Raw genomic sequence first — 19,105 nt, 5'->3', positions numbered from 1 at the left:
TCCCCAGTTGACCCAATAATTTATTTTATAGGCTTTTTTTTTTAAGATAAAGAATTTTTCAAAGTTCAGCATTCTGTTTATTTGTTATGTCCTTTTCATCTTTAATCACTCTCTAGGGAAGAGATCTTTTGACATTCAACATTTTTTAAGATTCCAAGCTAGCTGTTTGGTAAAATATTTCACAATTTGGATTTGATTGCTTTCTTTTTATCAGAATTAGATTAAGAGTTTGGGGGGCAAGAATGTAATGTTGATGGTGATCCTGCTCTGTGATAATTATGTTCAAGAGAACATAATGTTACTTTGTACCATTATTATTGGTAATGGTAACTTTGACCAAGAGATGTAACCACTGTACTTAAAAATGTCAACATAGTAAATGCTGACATTTTTAAGTAGAGCAATTATATCACTCTTGTAAATATATCAAGTGGAAAGCAACTATCATAGCATTTTGATATCCACCACCAATAGTCATTTAGAAAATGTTGAGCAGTTGTACGTTGTTCCATTTTCATCTTGAACTTATGTTACTCCCGTAGGCTTTTATTCTAATGTAAAATATTTATGCTAGAAAGTATTTTATTGATTACTGTATCACATAGTTTAAAAAACAAATATATGTATATAAATGGAAATTAAATTTCACATTTCCTGTGACTAAAAGCTCTTTTCTTGATTAAATTGTCATTGTAAATATCAGTAATGAATATTTCCTTATTTATTGATTGATTGATTGATGGAGTTTTACTCTTGTTGCCTCAGCCTCCCGAGTACCTGGGATTACAGGCATGCGCTACCACGCCTGGCTAATTTTGTATTTTTAGTAGAGACAGGGTTTCTCCATGTTGGTCAGGCTGGTCTCGAACTCCGGACCTCAGGTGATCCGCCTGCCTTGGCCTCCCAAAGTGCTGGGATTACAGGCGTGAGCCACCGTGCCCAGCCCAAATATTTCCATTTTAAATAAAGAAAAAATTAGTAAATTTTTTTGGAAGTACAACCTAATGAAAGAGAGGGCTGAGATTTTTTTCCCAAGTAGTTTGCATATCTGTTGATTAATATTGCTTATTCTAGAATGAGACATATTTCCATATGAATTCCAATTTTATTTTTTAGTTTTATAAGTATGCTTGTAAATTAGCATTTGAGAATGTAAGGAGTTTTGTCATAGTTATATCACTGAGTTCTTGGAACTCCTTCGACGTTATGTGTGAAAAGTCTTTCATCAAAAATGATTTTAGGCTGGGCGCAGTGGCTCACGCCTGTAATCCCAGCACTTTGGGAGGCCAAGGCGGATGGATCACAAGGCCAGGAGTTCAAGACCAGCCTGGCCAGGATGGTGAAATCCTGTCTGTACTAAAAATACAAAAATTAGCCGGGTGTGGTGGCAGGTGCCTGTAATCCCAGCTACTCGGGAGGCTGAGGCAGAGAACTGCTTGAACCTGGGAGGCGGAGGTTGTAGTGAGCCAAGATGGCGCCACTGCACTCCAGTCTGGGCGGCAGAGTGAGACTCCATCTCCAAAAAAAAAAAAAAAAGACTTAAAGGACGGGCACAATGGCTCATGCCTGTAATCTCAGCACTGCAGGAGGATCACTTGATGCCAGCAGTTTGAGATCAACCTGGCCGACATGGCGAAACCCTAGCTCTACTAAAAGTACAAAAATTAGCTGGGCATGGTGGCGTGTGCCTGTAATCCCAGCTACTCAGAAGGCTGAGGCAGGAGAGTCACTTGAGCCTGGGAGGTGGAGATTGCAGTGAGCCAAGATCTTGCCACTGCACTCCAGCCTGGGTGACAGAGCAAGACTCTGCCTCAAAAAAAAAAATTATTTTAGGCCGGGTGCAGTGGCTCATGCCTGTAATCCCAGCACTTTGAGAGGCCAGGGCAGGTGGATCCCTTCAGCCCATGAGTTTGAGACCAATCTGGGCAACATGGTAAAATCCTATCTCTACTAAAAATACTAAAAAATTAGCCAGGCGTGGTGGCACACGCCTGTAATCCCAGCTACTCCAGAGGCTGAGGCACGAGAATTGCTTGAGCTTGGGAAACGGAGGCTGCAGTGAGCCGAGATCGCGCCACTGCGCTCCAGCTTGGGCAACAGAGTGAGACTCTGTCTCCAAAAAAAAAAAAAAAAAAAAAAGATTCTAATGACCTTGTAGGTGTTAAGATTCTTTCTCCTTCAGTTTTTTGGATAGTAAAGAATTGGAGGCTGGGCATGGTGACTCATGCCTGTAGTCCCAGCACTTTGGGAACCAACGCAGGAGGATTGCTTGAGGCCAGGAGTTTGAGACCTATCTGGGTAACATAAGGAGACCCTGTCTTTACAAAAAAAAAAAAAAAAGATGAAGAATTAGAGATCACATGATCTAAAGAAGGATTTCTTATCTAGTAATTATTTGCCTTTTCAGTTGTCTTACCAATGCTTATGAAATGACATTTTCTAGTACTTGTTACTGTTTCTTTTCACAGCACATTTAATCCAGTATACCTAGAAAAGATTAGGAAATCAGCATGTAATATCAGTGCTACTTTGCCAGTCCATTTTTAAAATTGTTTCTTAATTATGTTTTTTAAGTATTTTGCCAAAACTTGGAACTATAGGTTTATCCCACTGAATTTATGGGAAATGCCTACCTTATATTCTAATCATAAACTGTGTCCTTATTGTAAAGCACATCACCTAAATCAGACTTAATTTTATCAGAACACACCTGACTGCATTTTTTCATTAAAAACAAACATGTTAAAAACACATTCAAGGAACATTCTGTAAGCTATCTGTAACAAATTATGGAATGAATCTTGTTAGATACATTACTAAAGCAATCAAGTAAAGATTATCAGATTGATCCAATATTTAAATAAAAACATTTTATAAACAATATAATATCTCTCACTATTTTGCAATATGATATAATGAATAGTTAAAATTATGCATTACTTATGAGGTAAGGACTATGAAGAAATACATGGTATTCCTTTAGAAAGTTGGAAGGTGTATCAAACTCTTTTGATGAATTTTTTAGGAATAATCAAATGAGAGAATGGGGTATTTAAAAATCGGAAATAGGCTGGGCACGGTGGCAGTGGCTCATGCTTATAATTCCAGCACTTTGGGAGGCCGAAGCGGACCTATCACTTGAGGCCGGGAGTTCAAGACCAGCCTGGCCAACATGGTGAAACCCCGTCTCTAGTAAAAATACAAAAATTAGGCCGGGCGCAGTGGCTCACACCTGTAATCACAGCAGTTTGGGAGGCCGAGGTGGGCAGATCACGAGGTCAAGAGATCGATACCATCCTGGCCAACATGGTGAAACCCCATCTCTACTAAAAATACAAAATTAGCAGGGTATGGTGACACATGTCTGTAATCCCAACTACTTGAGAGGCTGAGGTACAAGAATTGCTTGAACCCAGGAGGCAGAGGTTGCAATGAGCTGAGATCACACCATTGCACTCCACCCTGGGTGACAAGAGTGAAACTCTGTCTCAAAAACAAACAAAAAAGTTAGAAATAACTCCATTAATTGTATTAGACGCCCTGTCAAACGTAAAGTATATATAGCTAGAAAGTGAATTAGACTAGCAGCCAGCCTGTAAGCTTTCTTTAACAGCAAGTAAAAAGCATTAAGCCATTTATAAGACAAAATATCAATTGCCATTAGAATGAATATTTCACAATAATGATTTGATGGAAATAGTTGTAAACTATGAATTAAATGATCAGTGATGTCAAACATGAATTAATACATTGCCTACTTTGTAAGAGGCACTGCTGAAGAGCTTGCACATGTTAACATACAGTACTACCCCATGAGGTAGATAGTATTGTTAATCCCATTTTTAAAGACAAGGAAAATGAGGCACAGAGGTCCAGTTATTTGCCTAAGACACATCAAGTAAGTGACTGAGCTGGCATTTGAACCTTTAAGAAAGCAAATAAAAGTTTGGTTATCTGGAAGACATTCCTGATCCATCTGAAAGTAACAGCATCAGTAACCTGTACTATTTTAGCTATTTCTTGGGTAAAATTTATCTTTCCTAGAGATGAGTATTAAGATCATCCATAAAGAATCTCTTACTTTTAAGGGGGCCAGGTACGGTAGCTCATGCCTGTAATCCCAGCACTTTGGGAGGCCAAGACTGGCAGATCACCTGAGGTCAGGAGTTCAAGACCAGCCTGGTCAACATGGGAAAACCCCGTCTCTACTAAAAATACAAAAATTAGCCAGGCATGGTGGCGTGTGCCTGTAATTCCAGCTACTGGGGAGGCTGAGGCAGGAGAATTGCTTGAACCTGGGAGGCGGAGGTTGGAGTGAGCCGGGATAGCACCACTGCACTCCAGCCTGGGTGACAGAGCACGAGAGCAAGATTCCATCTCAAAAAAAAAAAAAGGAAAGAAAATAATCTCTTACTTTTAAATTGTGGGAGGGAACAAAAGCCCTTTTTAATGGATTACTTTGCTTTGCTCTCATGGGGCTGTCCTTCAAGAGCAATGCATTCCCTGAGCTTCAGGATAGAAAGGTGGAATCACTCCAGTTACCCCACTCTGCAGTACTACAGTATATCTGAATTTAAGGTATCCCAACAGAGACTGAGACCCACATCATATCATACACACACTTAGAAAGGAAATTCTTTGGCGGGTTTATGATGCCTGAAAGCTTCCCAATATCGATATTTCAAATTGTCCCTTTGTTTGTTGCTCCAGGAGGTTTTTACACGCTGAGGCAATGCATCATAGTAAGATGGCTGAGAGGTATGCCTTTGTTTTGTTTTTGGACCTCAGGTGCATAGACTTGGTTTAATCATAATCCTTGTGTCACTCATCATTGGTCCATGCATGGCTCTCTTTTATTTATTTTAGTTACTTTAGTTATTTTTAATAATGTTAATAAGCAGCCATGAACCTACCAGACAAAAGCTAGAATGCTGAAAATAACATACTTTAATCATATTACCCCTACCCCCACCAACCTATCCCCTTGCCTTCCTCCACCTGAGGTAACCATCATCCCTGTTTTCTTTTGTATATACTTTTTGTTGCCATCTATATGTACTCATAAAAGGTTATATTTTAAAATTTTAGTTGTTAATTTTATAAAAGCGTGTCATGCTGTTTGTAATATTTTGGGAATGACTTTTTAAACTAATATTGCTAAGATTCAACCATATTATTGCATCTGCCTTTATTTTATAACATGAGTAATTGTGAAAGAGGAGATGTAAAAGAACTTGCTTAAACAAGCAGGCCATCCTCAAAGCTCAGTCTTAGGAAAGCAGACATATGGATATGGAAATTCCTTTAAAAAAATTCCAGGTGTACCCTCTTGGAGAGTCTTCAGGTACCTCCTAGAGGTAAACAGATCCAGGTTGAGGATTATAGGTATATATTACCAGGTGGGGTTGCTTAAGGGAGTTTGTAGATATTCTGGGCAAGTTTATTCACCTTTCTAAGCCTCAAGTTTCTCATCTTTAAAATAGATACAACAGTAACGTTCCATTAAATACTTAATTAGGGTAAGAAGAAAGCATTTATAAACCAAATATTTGTATCTTTAAGCAAAAGTTATTCTCTAGTGTTATCAGTTGTATGAAGTTACTTTAAGATAGAATTGACTAGGAATTGTGGGCAGTTTTGATAGTTGTTATTCGCAACTCTGTTGATAAATGATGAGCCACTCTATGCCAGGATTACCTATTTTGAAAACTCGTCTGTAGCATCAGTTTAATTCTAGAGCATTTGGATAGACAAGCAAGTTAGTAAAAAGTAAGCTTTTACTGTAAAGTTCTTCACAAATGTTATGTTCTAGCCTTACTCTTTTTTTTTTTTTTTTTTTCGAGATAGGGTCTGGCTCTGTCACCCAGGCCAGAGTGCAGTGGCATGATCTTGGCTCTCTGCAGCCTCTGCCTCCTGGGCTGAAGCCATCCTCCCACCTCAGCTTCCCAAGTAGCTGGGACTACAGACATGTGCCACCACGACTGGCTAATTTTTTTGTAGAGACAGGGTTTCACCATGTTGCCCATGCTGGTGAACTCTTGAGCTCAAGTGATCCACCCACCATAGCCTCCCAAAGTGCCGGGATTACAGGCATGAGCCACTGCGCCTGGCCCTTTACTACTTTTTTATCTCATATCTGGTTTCTGCAAATGGCATGTTTTTCTTTTTTGTGTGACAGGGCCTGGTTCTGTCGCCTAGGCTGGAGTGCAGTTACATGATCTCAGCTCACTGCAACCACCACCACCTGGGCTCAAGCTATTCTCCCACTTCAGCCTCCTAGGTAGCTGGGACTGCAGGTGCACAACACCATGCCCAACTAATTTTTGTATTTTTGGCAAAGACAGGGTTTTGCCATGTTGCCCAGGCTGGTCTTGAACTCCTGGGCTCAAGCAATCCTCCCGTCTTGGCCTCCCTAAGCACTGGAATTATAGGTGTGAGCCACTGTGCCTGGCTGGAAATGGCATATTTTTCTGCCTTCTTTTTCATGTCTTATTCAGTGTATGATGTACTATCATAAGAACTGACTTTGAAAGGTTGCACCAACAGCAATAGTGGTGTTTTTCTTTTTTTTTGAGACGGAGTCTCGCTGTGTCACCCAGGCTGGAGTGCAGTGGCGCAATCTCGGCTCACCGCAACCTCCACCTCCCGGGTTCACGCCATTCTCCTGCCTCAGCCTCCTGAGTAGCTGGGATTACAGGTGCCCGCCACCACGCCTGGCTAATTTTTGTATTTTTAGTAGAGACGGGGTTTTGCCGTGTTGGCCAGGCTGATCTCAAACTCCTGACCTCAGATGATCCACCTGTGTCGGCCTCCCAAAGTGCTGGGATTACAGGCATGCCCAGCATAGTAGCCTATTTTTATGAATATATATTCTTCATTCATAATTTTGATAAATGATTATTTATTGATTATTCAAAAGCCAAAGAAAAATAGATTATCTGTAAAGGCAAAGCAAGCCCTGAAGGAAGTGGGACAATAAGGATGATTTTTATTGGAAGAGTTTTACAGAGCCATTCTATGAAGTCTTCAAGAACTATTTGGGGTGGGGGCATAACTTTGGTGCTATATAGTAACTGTAGCATTTTTTGTTAAGAAATGCCATTTACAATTTAATTCCTTTTTTTTTTTTTCAGTCTCCCTTTATGGCAAGATTGTCATGAGTTATGGAGTAAAAAGCGAAGAAGACAGAAGCAGATGGGCATGACTGATGATGTTTCCACAGTTAAAGCCCCCAGGAAGGACTTGTCTCTGGGCTTGGATGACAGCAGAACCAACACACCCCAGGGTGTGCTGCCATCTTCACAGCTGAAATCTCAGGGCAGCTCAAATGTGGCACCTGGTCAGTAATGCTTCCATGGGTTGGTTTTCTTCACATTGTTTTGCAGTTAATTCTGATCATATTGCTCTAATGTTAAAGCATCTTGTGGCTAACAATGAAAATTAACATTTATTCACTGAACTAGACATTTCTTTGTGCCAGTACAGAAGTTTCATTGCTATTGGCACCACAATTTTAAGTAATCTTAAGGTAACTTATAAAGAAGCATCAAATTACCTGACTGGCAAGTCCTCGGATTTCTGTATTTCCTTTTTACTCTTAGTGCAGGAGTCAGTAGGTCTTTTACTGACACTACTCTCAGTGAGGCTCAGCATTCAATGTCTATAGATGCTTAAGCAGTAGGAAAAAAGGTGTAAGAAGACAGCCAAAAATCATAATGAGAGCTCTTTCATACCATTTATAGCGTCCTCATGTCACTCCTAATGTTATAATTTCTCTGGTTATATTAAAGAATCTTAAAGATTGGGGCCAGGCATGCTGGCTCACGCCTGTAATCCTAGCACTTTGGGAGACTGAGGCGGATGGATCACCTGAGATCAGGAGTTTGAGACCAGCCTGGCCAACATCACGAAACCCCGTCTCTACTAAAAATACAAAAATTAGCCGGGCGTGGTGGCACACACCTGTAATCCCAGCTACTCGGATGCTGAGGAAGAAGAATCGCTTGAACCGGGGAGGTGGAGGTTGCAGTGAGCGGAGATTGTGTCACTGCACTCCAGCCTGTGCGACAGGAGCGAGATTCCATCTCAAAATATATGTGTGTGTGTGTGTGTGTGTGAGTGAATCCGATATTTGTGCCCAAAATAACTTAAAATATGAGAAGGGAAGGCCAGGCATGGTGGCTCACGTCTGTAATCCCAGCTCTTTGGGAGGCCACGACGGGCAGACCACTTGAGCCCATGAGTTCGAGACCAGCCCGGACAACTTCCTGAAACTCTGTCTCTACTAAAAATACAAAAAAAAAAATTACCTGGGCATGGTGGCACACACCTGTAATCCCAGCTACTCAGGAGGCTCAGGCACGATAATTGCTTGAACCCAGGAGGCAGATGTTGCAGTGAGCCAAGATTGCGCCACTGCACTCCAGCCTGGGTGACAGAGTGAGACTGTCTCAAAAAAAAAAAAAAAAAGGATATCTTATATCTAGTTATTTTAGGGAAACTTAAATTTCTTCCTCTGACTCAGTCTGTCATAGAGTAAGCTTTTTGATGCAAAGTCTGCCTCTTTAATGTTGTCAAGAGTGTTAAAATCATTTAACAACTTTTTAAAAGGACCTCCACTCCCTCATTTTGCCTAAAGCATCCAGAAACACCCATCTTTAATTTAACACCATCTTTAGTTTAAGTTTTATGAAAACAGAGACTGATATAAAATAGAGAGAGCGAGTGTGTGTGTGTGTGTGTAGGTGGTGGCTTATTAAACATGAAAAAATAGACTAGCACTTCTTAAGAGATGAGTATATGTTGATTGATGAGTTAGTTGATTAAAACAGATGTGTGGATCAGACTGAACTTTTGCTGGTTGAAGATAAATATAGATTAACTGAGAAAGCTTTAGGAAGATAACCATTAATGCTTGCCGATGTAGTCTACAAGCTTCTACTTGACCTTGGTTCAACTGCATACTTAAAGTACTCATTCAATGAATACCAAAAGCAATTGTTATTTGTTGTTCAAAAGTATTCTTTCTTGAAATAGTGAGTTCCCCTTATACATTAAAATATTTGTCCTGCTAACAAAAGGATGTGAAATGGCAATAACAGAAATTTTGGATGGTGATCGGTTTTCCCAGGCAACAGTTGTCATATTTGGCAAGACTCTCAGGTCTTTATTTCTGGTCCTCTTCATGGAACTGATGTCTTAAACTCTACCAAACGTAGTAGTTTACTCATTTTAGCTGGTAAAAAATGATTTGCCCTTTCTGGGCTCATTTTGTTGTTAATTTGCTCTGACTTACTTTACAACCCTGTTTTAATGGTGGAGAGTTTTATTTTTTATTTTCCTTTTTTAACTTTAATTTTTTTTTTGAGACAGTCTCTGTCACCCAGGCTGGAGTACAGTGACACGATCTCAGCTCACTGCAATCTCCGCCTCCCAGGTTCAAGTGATTCTCCTGCCTCAGACTCCAGAGTAACTGGGATTACAGGCATGTGCCATCACGCTCGGCTAATTTTTGTATTTTTAATAGAGATGAGGTTTTGCCATGATGGCCAGGCTGGTCTCGAACTCCTGACCTTGAGTTATCTATAAATAGCTGGGTGTGGTGGCTCATGCCCGTAATCCTAGCACTCTGGGAGGCCGGGGCGGGCTGGTTGCTTATGTTCGGGATTTCGAGACCAGCCTAGGTAACATGGCAAAACCCCGTCTCTACAAAGAATACAAAAATTAGCCTGGCCTATATTCCCAGTTACTTGCGGGGCTGAAGCAGGAAAGATTGCTTGAGCCTAGGAGGTCAAGACTGCAGTGAGCTGAGATTGTGCCACTGGCACTGTGGCCTGGATGATAAAGTGAGACCCTGTCTTAAAAAATCAAAAGAGAAAAGAGAAAAATCAGTATTATGATTAAGAAGTGAGAATTCCAGGCTGGGCATGGTGGCTCATGCCTGTAATCCCAGCACTTTGGGAGGCCGAGGTGGGTGGATCACCTGAGGTCAGGAGTTCGAGACCAGCCTGGCCAACATGGCAAAACCCTGTCTCTACTAAAAATAAAACAACTGGCCGGGCATGGTGGCTCACGCCTGTAATCCCAGCACTTTGGGAGGCTGAGGCGGGTGGATCATGAGGTCAGGAGATCAAGACCATCCTGGCTAACACGGTGAAATCCCATCTCTACTAAAAATACAAAAAATTAGCCAGGCGTGGTGGTGGCAGGCGCCTGTAGTCCCAGCTACTCGGGAGGCTGAGGCAAGAGAATGGCATGAACCCAGAAGGCGGAGCTTGCAGTGAGCCGAGATCGTGCCACTGCATTCCAGCCTGGGCCACAGGGCGAGACTCCGTCTCAAAAAAAATAAATAAAACAATTAGCCAGGCATGGTGGCGCGCGCCTGTAATCCCAGCTCCTAGTGGGGGCTGGGGCAGGAAAATTGCTTGAACATGGGAGGCAGAGATTACATATCATGCCACTGCACTCCAGCCTGGGGAACAGAGCAAGACTCTGTCTCAAAAAAAAAAAAAAGGAGAATTCTGGTTTTTTGAAAAAAGGATGAATCCTCTGAGTCATTTTCTTCTCCGTCATCAGTAAGTATGCTGAAATAAGAAAACGCCCCTTCAGCAAAAGAGGCACCTCAATTAAAGACCACATCCCTGAATTCACATGGAGAGACTACCTGTGGTAATAGGGAAATGAAAATAAGGAAAAATGACTTTTGATGTGTAGCAAACAAGCATGCTCACGGATCATAAGAAGAACTTGCAGAAGTATCTCAAAATATATAAAGAGAATATAAAAGCATTAAACACCAGTTTTTCATCATCTTAGAGTTCCTCTTCTATCAGTCTGTCATCTGTGATTATGGGAATTGCTTATCATTGCAGTCTTATAGTTACCATATATGGTATTATATGCATTTGAGCCTTGTCATTATATGTGATTCAGATAAGCTTGTGTGAGGGAGGACCTGTGTAAATTATCCCAAGTCTAAACTGAAAGTTGGAAAAACAACTGAATCCTTATTACTGGTGATGAGTTAATACTATCATATGCATATATTAATAATAAGCATATTTCTGTAGGCATTCCTAACTTACCCAAAGTTACAAAAAAAAAAAGGTAATTTGAAGAAAAACACAGGCATTTTATCAGAATCTGAAAAATGTCATGATTTCAATATAGTGCAAAGATAACCTTAGATTTTGCATAGTAAACTTTATTTTAGAGAAAGTACGGTGTAGTTAAGAGCTCAGATTGTGGAATCAGAATATCAGATTCAGATCTCACCTCTGCCACTTATAGAATATTTGACCTTGGGCAAGTTGCTTGGTCTCTTTCGGTGTCAGTTTCTTCTTCTCAGTAAAAGGAGGCTAATAATAGAGTCTGCCTTCTAAGGTTGTTGTAAGGAATAAAGGATATTAAATGCTTAGAAGGTATGTGACACTCCCTTAGCTGTCATCATTATCATTATTCATTTCCCATTCACAATGTGCTGTTTCCTGGTTAAATCCATAACATGAGGTTTTAGTAGTGGTCTTGATTTTCCTTTTGAAGTATTTACCCCTAAAGATTTATTCAAAATTGACTGCAGTTCTTTTTATGTACAGGTACATTTTAAATGTACATGATATTTAACTAGACTTGAGGTTCTCTTTTTACAGTATTTCTTAAATACTCTCCCTCAAATATATATTTTCATATGGTAATACAGAGCCATTTTGGTGTGGGAGTGGGAGGAGCTGTGAATTATGACAGTTCTAATTAATATAATTTTGTCTTTAGTAAAAACAGGCCCTGGACAGCACTTAAACCACAGTGAATTGGCAATTCTACTAAACCTACTACAATCTAAAACAAGTGTTAATATGGCTGATTTTGTCCAAGTGTTGAACATTAAGGTAAACTCTGAGACTCAACAGCAGCTAAATAAAATAAACCTTCCTGCTGGAATTTTGGCAACAGGTGAAAAACAGACAGATCCATCAACACCACAACAGGAGTCTTCGAAACCGTTGGGAGGAATTCAGCCTTCTTCTCAGACCATCCAGCCTAAAGTGGAGACTGATGCTGCCCAGGCGGCTGTGCAGAGTGCATTTGCAGTTCTGTTGACTCAGTTAATAAAGGCTCAGCAGTCAAAGCAGAAAGATGTGCTACTAGAAGAGAGGGAAAATGGATCGGGACATGAAGCGTCATTACAACTCAGGCCACCTCCAGAACCTAGCACTCCGGTGTCGGGTAAGTGTGCAGATACCAGACCACTAACATAGCTGCATTACATTGTCTACTCAGTGTTGCTGACTATATATAATGTGTATAGTTCAGTGACATTGCCAAAAGATGTCCTGAAGAATCTCAGGTAACTGGCAATAGGTTGGTTTTTCAGTCTGTTTACTTCCAGGAATGGATTCTTTAACAAATTATCCATGTGAGATAGAACTCATTATGAATGATAAAGATATTTCTAAGGTAAACCTATGGTTAAGAAATAATATTTAACTCCAAATACGAAAGGATGCTTGACTAAGGCATAATTTATGTACACAGTAGCTTTTGTTCCTCAAGCAATGAAGTATATGTGAATTCTGCACCTAGCCGTAATTGGCTTTAAAAAGCCAATTACGGCTGGGTGCAGTGTCTCACACCTGTAATCCCAGCACTTTGAGAAGCTGAAGTGGGAAGATTGCCTGAACCCAGGAATTCAGTACCTATCTGTGCAACATAGTGAGACCCTGTCTTTAAAACAATTTTTTTTAATTAACTGGGCATGGTAGCACATGCCTGTGATTCCAGCTACTTGGAAGGCTGAGGTGGGTGGATCACTTGAGCCCAGGAGGTCAAGGCTGCAGTGAGCTGTGATCACTCCACTGCACTCCAGTCTGGGTGACAGAGTGAGACCGTGTCACAAAAAAAAAAAAAAAAATTTTTTTTTTTTTTAAAGAGAAGCCATATACAGTAAAATTTACCAGTTACCATAGTACTTGTAAACTTTTTGCTTTTTTCATTTAACATTTTGCCAGAGATGGAACTTCTAATCATCTTTAGAACTACCTACAGGAAACACTGAGTATTTTGAATATTTAGTTTTCCATGGTAACTTTTGACCTTGTTTTTGCTCTGTTTCACTTAGGACAAGATGACCTCATCCAGCATCAAGATATGAGGATCTTGGAGCTAACGCCAGAACCAGACCGGCCTCGAATTCTGCCTCCTGACCAACGACCTCCCGAGCCTCCTGAACCACCACCAGTCACTGAGGAAGATCTAGATTATCGGACAGAAAACCAGCATGTACCCACCACCAGTTCTTCATTAACTGACCCTCATGCCGGAGTGAAGGCAGCCCTGTTACAGCTGCTTGCTCAGCATCAGCCCCAGGATGACCCCAAAAGAGAAGGTGGGATTGATTATCAAGCAGGAGACACTTACGTGTCCACTTCAGACTACAAGGACAACTTTGGATCCTCTTCTTTCTCTTCTGCTCCTTATGTTAGCAATGATGGTCTAGGAAGCAGTTCTGCTCCACCACTAGAACGACGTAGTTTCATTGGAAATTCAGATATTCAGTCTTTGGATAACTACAGTACTGCTTCATCTCATTCTGGTGGTCCACCTCAGCCTTCTGCCTTTTCTGAGTCATTTCCCAGTTCAGTAGCTGGATATGGAGACATTTACCTCAATGCTGGTCCCATGTTGTTTAGTGGAGACAAGGACCATAGATTTGAATATAGCCATGGTCCTATTGCAGTCCTGGCAAACAGCAGTGACCCTTCCACGGGGCCAGAGAGTACTCATCCTTTGCCAGCAAAGATGCACAACTATAACTATGGTGGTAACTTACAGGAAAATCCGAGTGGCCCCAGCCTCATGCATGGACAGACCTGGACTTCTCCTGCCCAAGGACCTGGATATTCACAAGGATACAGGGGACATATTAGCACATCAACTGGCAGAGGCAGAGGCAGAGGGTTACCATACTGAGTATCTGTTTTTCCTCAGGCACATCATTTTTATCTGGAAAGACTTTTCTAGCTGCAATTTAAGGCAGCAATCCAAGAGACTTGAATAATAATAATTCAACAACAGCTTTATTTTTATGTGGAGAAGGGTCTTGCATACAATAGTTTAAAAAAGACAAAAAAAACCTTTGCTTAAATTCATGCTGTTCTAAAAACTAGATCTATCGATTGTACATCTTCACAAATTCTAGTTAACAATTTTATTTTGTATTCTTGCAGTTTTAAGTGGATGCTAATTTTAGGGACATAAGCCTTTTATGGCCCTCTTGCAGATCTTCTGAACTATGCACATTTGTGCTTTTTTTGTAAGTTTGGACCAACTTTTATGTAACAAACAGCCCCTCCCCACCTCCAGTTTTACAACAATCAGAAAGGGCACTGATTTATTTGGTATTTTTCTTTTTACAAAGCTACCTTTAGTCAAAGGTCACTGTCAGTCTTTGCACCTGCTTTCAGTGTTATTGTGAAAGGTGTACTTTGTGCTCATTTCAGAAAATAAAACACAACCTTTCTCTTGATGCAACAGTTTTATAAAAAAAAAATGGTCAACGTTATTTTTGTTTTGTTTTGCAGATTATCATAGCCTAGCAAAATGCATTTAAATGAAATAGTGGGTTTTATATGAAAACTATGGGTGGGGTGGGGAGGGAAAGTAAGTGCCTTAACAGGTAAGCTTAAGGTCTGAAAAAAATAGTTAACTTTTACCCCCATTTGTCTTTTAAAGGGAATCAATGCATTAAAAAGGCAAGAAACTCTGAAGTTTCAGGGGCTGCCTGTTCAGTTCCTGTTAGGTCCATTCCCTCTGCTTGTCACACTTTCTCCTTTTCTGCCTGTCTTTGGGCTGTGTTGCCTTTCACTACCACCTTCTCTTGATAGGGGAGTGAGAGCAAAGAAAGGGAGTAGAACTGCAATCAGTACATATTGTTTGAGAAGTTCTAAAAAGTTTTGTCATTTAAATGGTTGAAAGGAATAGCTCCAGGAGAATTTTAGAGTACCATTTTCTTTCAGGCTGCCATATTATCCCTGTTTCCATTTGCCATGGATAATTGGAGGGCCATGGTATAGAAGCAAGAGTTAATAACAGAACTTGCATAAATGTGTTAAAGTTATGGGGGAGGGGTGACAAATACCGTATTTTAAGTTATGCAATTGCCCTTTTAAGAAAGTCAATTCTATTCACTTGTTAACTAGAAACATTGCCTAGATTGAATTTATTGAAGCAAAAAGAAAAGGCAGTGAGAGAACTTTTATCTTCCTTCCTGTCACCTTCTGTAAAGTTGATTATGACTTCTGCCAGACTTAGAGCAACAACTTTAGTTCATTTTAACATTTTTTTTAATGAAGAGCATCAAAGAATGGAGTAGTCCTTATTTAAACTGTAATGGTGTCACGTCTCACTGTGTGCACACTCTCACACATACACACACAATTATAATAATTTTAGAAACGAACCAAAGGTAAATAACCAGTGTTTCCATTATCACTAAATGGAAAAATTGACTGGAAGTTAGAGTTGTGCCAATTAATCATTTTGTTCATCAGCTATTCTGGTAACTTATTTTTTTTTTATTGGAATCTTAAATTGGAACAACTGTTACAGAATGTATATTGCTCCAGTTCTAAAGCCAGTTAACCCTGTGCCCTCTAACTTATGAACCTTCATTTCAAAACAGTATGTGGGAAGCCCTGTAGTTTGATAAGAGTAAAATTATTTTAAAGAGGATAATTTACCATTTTACTACTATAAAATAAGTTGATATCAGTTGACCATTTTATTTTTTGATGGACTCTTTTTGTTGGGAGAAAGAAATGAATGGAAGAAAAAAATATTTTGCTTTTATTTGAATATTGATTACTAACAACTTATAAACTACATTGCAGGAAATGAAGAAATATTTTGAAATTAGCAAAATAGCAACAGTATTCAAGTATCTGAAATTTTAATATGGTGAGTCTTAGAGCTTTAGACTTTCCTATAAGTGACAGCATCTAAGTTATTCTTAATAGTCACACTTGATAATTCTGCTGACCATAAGCAGCTAACCTACAGTTGAAGATATTTATGTGACATGAATAGCCTGTGTTTTAAAAATTAAATATTTTATATAAAATTGAACTGTGTTTGGATAGTTTTTCTAATCAAACATTTCAGTTACATATTTATGTTGGGAGAGTGGCTGGGAGGACAGGGAAATTGTTGCTTTAAAATTGAAAATTTGAACTAGAACAGAAATTCTAATATTATCCTTAGCATTACCGTGAGACATACTAGTCTTTTATATGTCACTTAGAAGAAAAAATGTTGCCAATTAAGCCACAATACAATGCTAAGACGTCATCAATTGTAAGCTGCATCCCAGATTCACACATATTATATGAAAATATTTGTCTTATAATTGATGAAATATGATAGTAAAAAATTTTAATGCTTTCCTCCATAGCATTTAATATTTTAATTCAGTGAATTTGGATTAATAGAACAAAGTTGGGAAATCACTAGTTCTGTAGGTTATAACAGCAGTCATTGCTGAAAATTTGAGTGAAATCTAAAGAACACAAAATATTGCTTAAATTTTTTGGAAAAAAGCAGGTAAGTCAGACTGCAAGTTAAGAAGACAAAAATATAAAAGATTTGACCTGCCAAAAGAAGAAAGTATTTATCTTCTCCCACGTGAAATTCCCTTTTGTATTTACTGACACAGCAGGTTTTTCTGCATGCAACTCAGTATGTTTCCTACGTCTTCATTATTTGTTGGAGAGTTGCAAGTCATTTGTGAAACCTTAAAATGCCAATTTTAAGGAGTTGTCATTTGTGGAATGTGAAATAAGGTAGTAATTCTAGCTGTGATTCAGAGCTTTATTCTGTCAGCAAATACATAGTCAGTGCCTACAACATGCCAGGTACTAATCTAGTCCTTGGGATACATCAATAATCATCAACAGTGTTAAATCATACTTTCAGTGTGCTGACAGTGAGCAAGATTTTTTAAATGTCTGGAGAAGTTAGTGGTATTGGCTACCCTCAGCTGTATCTAAATTGCACTTAAGTGAATGTAGGGCATGAAAATTTGAGTATCTTTTTGAAATTTTAAATTGAAGTTTGGATAGAGATGGTTATGGAGAGAAATCAAACAACTGGAATAGCTGTTTGATATCACTTAAAAGTGATAAAATTTTAAGTTGAATCTGGTCAGTTTGCAATGGCCTATTTGTAAGAAATATCAAGACTTCTTGAGAAAAATGAAAAGTGAATATATAAATGCTTAAAATCTGGTACTTCTGAGTTAAGGTTTTGCTGTTTGAGCTTAATCCAATTTGGGATGATTTTTCATCCTAGGGCTTTTTGTTTTCCTTTTTTATTTTTATTTTTTCTTTTTTTAGGGGAAGGGGACTTGCTTTCTTTTCCAAAAAGGTGAATCCTTCCTGTAGGACATAGGTAAAAAAAACAAAGCTGAAATACATGTTTTGAATATAGATAGCTAATTCCCTGGGATATAATATCCTTTCAATTTTTTTTTTTTTTTTGGCCCAGTCTGCCTTTTGATATTTTAAAAGTCTGAACGAGATGTCCCAGTAACCTAAAATTATCCAGTCGGTCTTCTTACTTTACAACTAAGAAAAATAAGGCTTAGAAAGAGGGATTGCCAGAAACTTTGGCAACTGGATTGCCTGTGCTTGTTCCTCTAAGCCATACCTAAATTCTGCAGTAAATACTTAACTTTTTAATAGGGAAATTGCTTCAAAATAACTTGACCAGTGATACGGTAAAATAATTAGACTATTGGACTAATGGTTTAACACAAGTGGCTTTAAAAAGTCTGCTTAAAAAATTTTTATTTAGAAAAAATAGAAAAAAACATTTTCAAAATCTAAGCCTGAAGGGGCTGTTTGTTTCATATATGGATAATCTTTGAAAAGGCAAGTCCTGTCTATATTTTTCATTTGTTCAAAGAAGATTGGTTATCAGTAGGCTTGCAAACATAATTTGCTTTTAAGTTCTTTCAAGGTTTTATGCAATAAAACCTATTGATTTGGAACTTTAAAAAAAACAAAAACTTTCAGGGTTTTGTAATTTCAAGTGGTTTTTTAAGGGGAGCAATAGTTTGCCATTTACCAAAGGCTTCTCCAGATAACTTCTTAAATGTTTCTACTTAAAAGCTATTAATAATAAGCTGTCATGGGATCCATTTGAAGACAGGGAAAATAGAAAATTTTTATTGTAAAGGGAAGAACTTATTTTAATTTTATGGACTAACAGAGTCTGTGGGTCTTAACTCATTTCAGCCTGTCAAATGTGCAATTAAAAATGAATTTTCTAATTGTATTCAAATGAGGCTCTATAGTGAATACAGAATCACTCTTCTAAGTTTTTTCCCAGTTAATTTGTTTAAAAGTGTTGTACTCTTTTGCAAGAACGTTTAAAAGTTAAGTCTTGTAACTATTAACATCTGATGTATTAATATAAGCCATTTGTTTTTTACCATTTTTTTAAGGCTGTATTCAATAGTCTGTAAATAAATTGCCATAACACTCCCAGGCCATTTTTCAGCCTTGTTTGCTTTTTGCTTCTATCCAGAACAGACTTTTTGAAGTAATCTTATCTGATAAAGATGACCACTTGTAATCCACTGTGCCGTTTTTTTGACAAAGGTTAAGATGTGGAATCTTTTTTTTTCTTTTTATAATTAGTACGTATTCGGAAATAGGAACACAGAGAAGAACACCCCCAGATAACCACATAATATTTTGCCTTTGATGGATGTATTTGAATGCATATCTTGGTTTTTTTTTCTTAAAACAATGGGATCATACTGCCCATAGCTTTGTAATTTGAATTTTTTCATTTAATAGTATGTTGTGAACATCTCTTGGTATCAGTCAGTTAAATTCTATCCTCTTTCCCCCAGTCTGGAATGCAATGTCGACATCATGGCTCACTGCAGCCTTGAACTCCTAGGCTCGAGGGATCCTCCTGCCTCAGCCTTCCAAGTAGCTGGGACTACAAGTATGCACCACCATGCCTGGCTAATTTTTAAAATTTTTTGTAGAGATGGAGTCTCCCTGTGTTGTCCGGGCTGGTCTTGAACTCCTGACCTCAAGCA

The 19,105-nt window shown here is 38.8% G+C and overlaps 1 protein-coding gene across 2 annotated transcripts in view; it reads left to right on the top strand.

The window, feature by feature from the left end:
- The window catches only part of CDK13 (cyclin dependent kinase 13), a 146,761-nt gene extending 130,642 nt beyond the window's left edge, over window positions 1-16,119 (top strand). The window contains exons 12-14 of one of the 2 annotated variants that reach the window (XM_031013001.3): window positions 7,134-7,339; window positions 11,950-12,222; window positions 13,115-16,119. In XM_031013001.3, coding sequence (XP_030868861.1) covers window positions 7,134-7,339; window positions 11,950-12,222; window positions 13,115-13,965 — 1,330 coding nt within the window. In that variant the 3' untranslated portion in view covers window positions 13,966-16,119. Of the gene's footprint in view, window positions 1-7,133; window positions 7,340-11,769; window positions 12,223-13,114 lie in introns of both variants that reach the window. The other variant, XM_031012999.3, reaches the window with a different exon arrangement.
- The last annotated feature ends 2,986 nt before the right edge of the window (window positions 16,120-19,105 follow it).

This window comes from Gorilla gorilla, chromosome 6 (genome assembly GCF_029281585.2).
Source record: "Gorilla gorilla gorilla isolate KB3781 chromosome 6, NHGRI_mGorGor1-v2.1_pri, whole genome shotgun sequence".
Taxonomy (NCBI): domain Eukaryota; kingdom Metazoa; phylum Chordata; class Mammalia; order Primates; family Hominidae; genus Gorilla; species Gorilla gorilla.
This window is presented reverse-complemented; position numbering and strand designations above follow the sequence as displayed.